Source organism: Exserohilum turcica, assembly GCF_000359705.1.
Source record: "Exserohilum turcica Et28A unplaced genomic scaffold SETTUscaffold_6, whole genome shotgun sequence".
In the NCBI taxonomy this organism is placed as follows: Eukaryota; Fungi; Ascomycota; class Dothideomycetes; order Pleosporales; family Pleosporaceae; genus Exserohilum; species Exserohilum turcicum.
Window position 1 is genome coordinate 1768768 of NW_007360277.1, and position 6627 is coordinate 1775394.

General features: G+C 46.1%; 3 protein-coding genes across 3 annotated transcripts; 1 reads left to right on the forward strand and 2 right to left on the reverse strand.

Annotated features, from left to right (window-relative positions):
* Positions 1–136: 136 nt before the first annotated feature.
* Positions 137–804, reverse strand: SETTUDRAFT_165284 (uncharacterized protein). Its single transcript, XM_008031715.1, has one exon. It carries the CDS (start codon positions 375–377, stop codon positions 141–143), a length of 237 nt encoding a protein of 78 aa, XP_008029906.1. The 5' UTR covers positions 378–804; the 3' UTR covers positions 137–140.
* Positions 805–1559: 755 nt separating this feature from the next.
* Positions 1560–3623, reverse strand: SETTUDRAFT_141297 (uncharacterized protein; the record flags this gene model as incomplete). The annotated part of the gene is made up of 1 exon (XM_008031716.1): positions 1560–3623. Exon 1 carries the CDS (start codon positions 3567–3569, stop codon positions 1560–1562), a length of 2010 nt encoding a protein of 669 aa, XP_008029907.1. The 5' UTR covers positions 3570–3623.
* Positions 3624–4200: 577 nt separating this feature from the next.
* On the forward strand, positions 4201–5952 carry SETTUDRAFT_165285 (uncharacterized protein). The gene is made up of 6 exons (XM_008031717.1): positions 4201–4406; positions 4466–4611; positions 4665–4721; positions 4771–5169; positions 5216–5482; positions 5530–5952. The coding sequence occupies exons 1-6, from the start codon at positions 4240–4242 to the stop codon at positions 5805–5807; spliced, it is 1314 nt and encodes a 437-aa protein (XP_008029908.1). The 5' UTR covers positions 4201–4239; the 3' UTR covers positions 5808–5952.
* Positions 5953–6627: the final 675 nt, after the last annotated feature.

A 6627-nucleotide genomic window follows, 5' to 3' on the forward strand; every position in this document is an offset into this window, starting at 1 on the left:
GCTCTCGCGTGTAGATCTCTATCTGGTTTTGGACAGCAAGCTACTGCCGCTATTGACTCGATCGTCTCCTTTGGCCTTTTTGCCAAAGCGGGATTTACTCAGTGCGGTTCCGACGCACGTCCCAATGTATGTATCGATTCTCATACAATAGCGACGGGCCATAAAAGTTTGGAAATGGGTGTTGGGGATGACGCGTTCAAAAAGCGGTGTGACCAGATGCGCTGCACAAACTGCTTGAAGAAGTAAAGACCTTGCAGAGAGAAGTGGAAAGTGGTTTGATACTTGCAGCTAGTATGTGTTGTTCCTATATTGCACAAAACACATCCTTCTCTGAGGAGCTGTACTGCTCTACAATATTGGAATGTAAACTTGGTCATTTTGTCTTTTTAATGGCAGCAGATGAAGGGCTTACAACCGATTCGGATCGCAGGAGTAACTGGAGTGCGGAAAAGAAGGTGACACAAAGCGCAGTGGGCGTACAGAATCATTGATCTTTCACGCTTTACAGGGGCCAAATGTTGATTTATCCGATGGAAAGTTTTGATGACAGAAGGAAGCCATGAACAAGCCATCCTAGGAAAGTTTTATTGGAGAGGTCGTCCGAGCGTCTCCGAATGACACCAAGATTGCAATTTGATTGCTGGGGCAACACAGTTGCAGCTACATGAATATTCCGGATATAAGAAACAAACCATACTCGTTTCGTCTTTTAATTCCAATATCTCTCTAGGGAAAGACTACTCTTTCGTGCCACGTTATGACGCCTCAAGAATTGAGGAGACACGTTTAATACGGATAGCTTCCAGATAGGCACGGAACGCAAGATGACGGATATGTGGTGTAATGGAAATTCAATTATAAAATATACAGTTCTCGGCAACCTCTTTAGTGGTGGAAGTACTACGTTATTCATCTTGACGGGAAAATATCGATCTTGTTCATGTGTGAGAGGGGATGTATATGGGAGCTTGTTTTGATCATCTACCTAGACGTTACGGCACCACGCTACAAGTGGCGGCTACGAATTGTGAAATGACTCTGCAAAAGGAAAAGATTACACTGTGACGTGGGTCAGGAAGCCAGAAGTCGAAACGGAAGACTGTTATCCCGCTATATGGAAATGGTGTACACATATCACACGTGACACGATCGTTGGATACACTTACGGTCTTGAATGCGAAAAACTCGGGAAGTCTTTGAGAATGCTCTAGTAATGAAGTGTGTCGATAAAAGATGTATGTATTTCATAGCCGGTACCGACGTTAACAGCATCATAGGAAGACTGAAGAACTACTATCGCCACCGCGGTCTTCAACAATCAACTGGCAAGACAAAAGCGTTGGAACCGTCATCATCTACAACGTCTTTGAGGCCCGATCTATGATATGCGAGAATTCTCGGGCAATTGAATCTCGGTGCTCGCTCAATGATACGGTTTACAAGTACACAGACACCGACGTGGGAGTTCTATAGCTAAGAAGTGAATCAATCCTGTGGTTGAACGACGTTACAAATCGGCATAAATAATTACCATCGGCGTTACATCTGCCTTGCACATACTATGAAACAACACAGCCACGCGTAGCTCCGTCTTGGTCATGTGCAGGTTCAATTGTAGCATGCCGAATCACATCGTTCGTCGAAACCATGCCCAACGCGACCTGCAGATGTAGTGTACCGTCGAAGCCGTCCTCGAGCTCCGGTGGTGTGTCCCACAATTCATTCAACTCCTGCTGTTTCTCCCACATATTAAATCTTTTCAAAAACCGGTGTACGCTAGCAAGGGCACTGTCCAAGCTACCACTGATCCACCCATGATGCCCACTGCTCGCCTCTCCACAGATGTGGAAACGACTGTCCGCTGCTGGACGTACAAGATAAGGATACAAGTTCGAGAACTGACCAGGCCCAAACATTGCAAAGGCGCCCGAAGTGAACGGGTCCTGTGACCAGCTCCAAGCGTGGTGTGATATGTAGGCATCGCTAATGACCTGGCGGACCTCTTCAAGAGTAGTAAGGCCATGGTAGGAAGTAGGGGGTTGTTGTTGGAAATTCTTTAGATGTATCCGTGCAAGATAATCGAGTATTAGCTCACGAAGCTCTTCGTCATGGCGCGCGATTAGGCTGCCGATGCGCGTCGCATCCTGAGACCACGTGTAGCTACAAATAAGAACGGCCGGTTGATCTTGCGGGTCATGAACACTGTAGGATGGGTACACGCATTTGCGAAGGGGTGTGTCGGTGGTGGCCTCGCCGCCGCTTGTAATGCCACATCTCGTTATCCACCATGGATAAGAGAACTTCATGGCCACCTTTGTGCTGTCGTCGTAGCGCAAACTTCTGATCGCGTCTTTCTGGCTAGGATGTAGATTGAGATCGGTCAAATCCATCCGTTGCAAGCAGGGCAAGCTGGTCGTATTAAAAACCGAAGTATAAGGAAGACGGCTTCCTTCGGGCTCCCCAGCAACGGAAACAGTGATTTCTTTGGTTTTTGAACTCTGGCTGTATCCTCTCACTCGTTTCCCATGTTGCACAGGTTGCTTTATTGTCTTCTCCATGGTCTGGGTTAGGAGCGAAGACCCCCCATCTATGCAGTACCACTTTATAGCCTGTTTTCCATAACCAGCAAAGTCGAAGGAGTCCATGACTGACTCCACAAATGCCCTATCAAACAGGCCGCTGCCCGTGTTGTTAGTCTCCAGCCATTGGATGCTGAAAAAGTCCAGAGGCTTCAAGGTTGTCAGTCCACCCATGGCAGCGGGCGGATTTTGCAGGATTTCGCGAGTGGTATAGCTGTCATATTCCATGAGAATTTTAAACCCCGTTTCGAAATCTCCCGTCATTGCGCCTTTGAAAGGATCATAGACACCATTGAGCAGTTTGTTCACGTCGTCAACATTCGAGTCAGGGACGGAACCTCCGTTTGCCTCACCAACACGGAATGGATCAGAACCGCGTGGATCTCCATCAATCAATGTTATATCATTGAGCATGGTCGGACATTTGACGGAACCGCTCGTTTGGTCGAAGAAATACGGGATCAGCGGAAGACGCAACTGCTTGAAAAGCTTGAAAGCCGACTTCATCATGTCGATATCCGGATATCGCATTGCTCCACAATCATAGTAATCGTGTGGAGCATCGGAGAAGTAATGAGAGTGGATCCTTCCTCCCGTCCTGTCTGATGCTTCCAGGATGTCGTATTCCAGACCAGGAATTTCCAGGCTGTCCAGAATCATAGCAATAAACAGGCCAGTGATTCCAGCACCGACGATACAAATTCTGTGCTGCACATTCGACTTTTCGGTATTCATGGAGGGTATTTGGTCGTATTCCTGCACAATATCTTTCGGAAGATCGAATGGGCCTGTGGGAATTGTATCGAAGAGGCCGCTCAAATGAGGAGCTGAGAGTTGAAGACATTCCGTTTGTGAATTCTTTGGCAATCGATCCTGTTTCCGCCGATCATGGATATTTTCTTTCGTGAAGTTGGTCAGCTCATGGAAGATGTTCTGCCTGAGAAGCCTCGCTGCCCATCTTGAACGAAGGGTACTGTTACCCCCGCTCATACTTGGCGAAATCGTGTTTTTGAGAATTGAACGACTACGACCCGACCTTTTTGCATGTAATTTTCTCTTTTGGAGTTTGCGCGATCTCAAGATGCCACTTGGCAGTAGTGAGATGAAAAATACATACTTGGAGAATTAAACTTTATCGAGTAAGCTGGCCTCATACGTGGCGTAGCACAACTGACAATCATGTCAAACACTAACTTGACTGTAAATGACAGGGATACCCACAAGAATTAATAAGTCAAAAGACATAGGCGAGGCGATGAATCATTTTGGGGGCTGGATAGTCAGTGCGATTACTCACATCCAATCACAAGTCTACCGAGAATATCTCCAAGCCATTATGCTTAACCTATTGTGCTGTTATATTCGTATAAAGTTGTATTGGTACATTAAGACACTGAGTCAGACATGCTTACAAGATTGTCGGCCTGGGATCTCATATCTCCGAACCTTGGTCTCTTAGTCATACATTCAGCAAGCTCGTGCCGAGTGTGGCACTGGGAGCAATCCGCCTCAGCTGAGCGGTTCAATCGACATCCACCTGGGTCGACCTAGCTTCTGGACTCGATGGACTGATATATGCATCTATTCCACGGCTTTCTATAGCATTCAAACATAAGACCGAGCTATTTGTCAGCAAACGACCTTACTGCGTGCAAGAGCCATGCATTCTCAACTCTATGATGTTATCGTAGTTGGAGGAGGTGCGATTGGGCTTGGTGCTGCATATGAGGTAGCTAAAGCAGGCAAGTCTATCCTAGTACTCGAGCAGAACTGTTTGTTCAACTCGGCTGGAAGCTCCAATGACCTAGCCAGGATGTATCGCACCATGTAAGATAAGAACATTACACTCTTTCATTGGGAAACTTCTGCTTAAACATGAGATAAAGGTACACTGAGCCATTCATGGCGGAGCTTGCTTACAAGTCTATGAGCATTTGGAAAGAACTAGAAATGGACTGTGGAACATCTTTGCGGACAATGTCGGGGCTCCTAAATTTCGGAGATCCTACAATGGGAGAAGACACCCCAGAAGGTTCGCATTCGAGGTTTTCCGTATGCAACAAAAAAATACTAAATATCCTCAAGGAACGCTCATGGGACCAATAGCTAATCTAGAGAGTCTGGGTATGCCTTTTCGCAAGAGTACGTGTTTGACTTGATATCCAACACTTCTGGGCTTATATGATATCAGTGACTAAACAAGAGATGGAAAACGAGTACCCGTTCAAGAACCTCCCAGAAGCGTGGGAAGGCATATTTGCTCCAGATAATGGCGTGATCAATGTTCCGCTACTCGTTCGAACGCTGGCGCGCCTGGCTAAAGACTATGGCGCTCACACTCAGCAATATGCCGAGGTGAGAACACTTGTCCCTGTCAAGGAGAATGGTGAAGACATATGGAAGGTCGAAACTCGTGTCAACGGCAATGATACGGTTTCATTTAGGGCTCGGAAAATCATCATAGCGGCAGGTGCATACACAAACCATGTATTGCAACCCAGCTTTAATCTCAAGCTGAAACTCAACATCTGGGAGATGGTAGCATCGTACTTCACGGTCAATGCCGGCCCTCATGGAACCCATTTTCCAAGTAGGTGGCGACAGAATCTGTTAGCAAAGCCACTAATCATTTCAAGGCATGTGGTTTCAGTTTGCAAAGAACGATCATGGCAGATCGCGGCTGTTCTATGGGTTCCCAACAGTCGAGTGGGGTCCTCCCAACGTGTGTCGAATTGCAGTCGATGCAGCAACGAGACAAATTAAAGATCCCAATCAACGATGCGGCAGTGTTGTGAATCCCGAGGATATACATGACACACAACAGTTCATTGAAAAGCACTTGGTTGGAGTTGACCACATAACGCCTGCGTATACCTTATCGTGTCTGCAGACGAACACTTTCGGTATGGCTGTCTCTTTCTGGCAAGTATAGAAGCTAATTAACTATCAGATAACATGTTTGTACTAGACTACATTCCAGAACGGTATCTCCAAGGTGGTGCGAAGGATAGTGTGGCATTGTTTACTGCCGGCTGGGCTATGAAGTTCGTACCACTGATCGGTAGAGCCCTAAAGGACATGGTACTAAACGGGCACTCGGAATATGCGTTGGACGAGTTTAAGATCGACCGCCTGGATCTCAAGAGCAAAGGAAAAGATGGCAAACCCCAAGCAGGCATCATTGACGAAGTGAATGCTGAATTTTGCAATCGCTGGGAGTATCTTTAGTGGTGGGAATTGATGTTTCATTCACTGGATCTCATTTACAACTGCACTTAGGGTATCCAGAGACTACCCGAATCATGTAGGTTTTAGGCTTGTATATAGCCATACCTCTGGATACTTGAGCTTGGATCAATTTATGGGGATCTCCTCAGACTGCGTTTTCATATTGCCTAGGAATGCAGTCTTAACTTCTAACCTTTGATTGGTTTCTCATCTTTTTGTCCGAAATGAACGTCTATAAAGAAATACATGTTTTCTGTGTGGGTAGATGGCAGTCGTGGGCAAATCAGTGATATCTATACATGAACATGAGTATAAGAGGACTGTTTTGTAGCATCAAGGCATCTTTGCTTGCTCAATGCATATGAAAACGCCTGGAAACTTTCGCAGTTGGTATGTTACGAAGGAGAAGTCTCTATTTCCCACATATATTGAGTATATCAGCAAGCTACAAATAGGAAGTTGACAAGCTTTTACAGCTATATAGTTAAGAGGGCTTGGCGATGCTTAGCCGCAAGCTTTATGTACGCATGGCACCTGAAGGTGCAATGAATCCAAGTATGTGGCAGTGGACTTGTTGGAAAGCTATCCTTGAAGGGAAAAGTGATCCTAGGTAAGCAAGGCGTACGGAGGTGCCTCACAAAAGTTTTGTCCTGCCAAGAATAATTTAGCCGAAATCTGGCCGCTCTCCTACACAACGCCTATCTCTCCCCTCTATATACTCATTACCACCTTGTAGCTCAATTATCTTTGGAATATGTATAAGAATACGCTCAATCCAAGCTTGGATCTTAGCTTGTGGGAGATCTCTCCAGCAATTTAG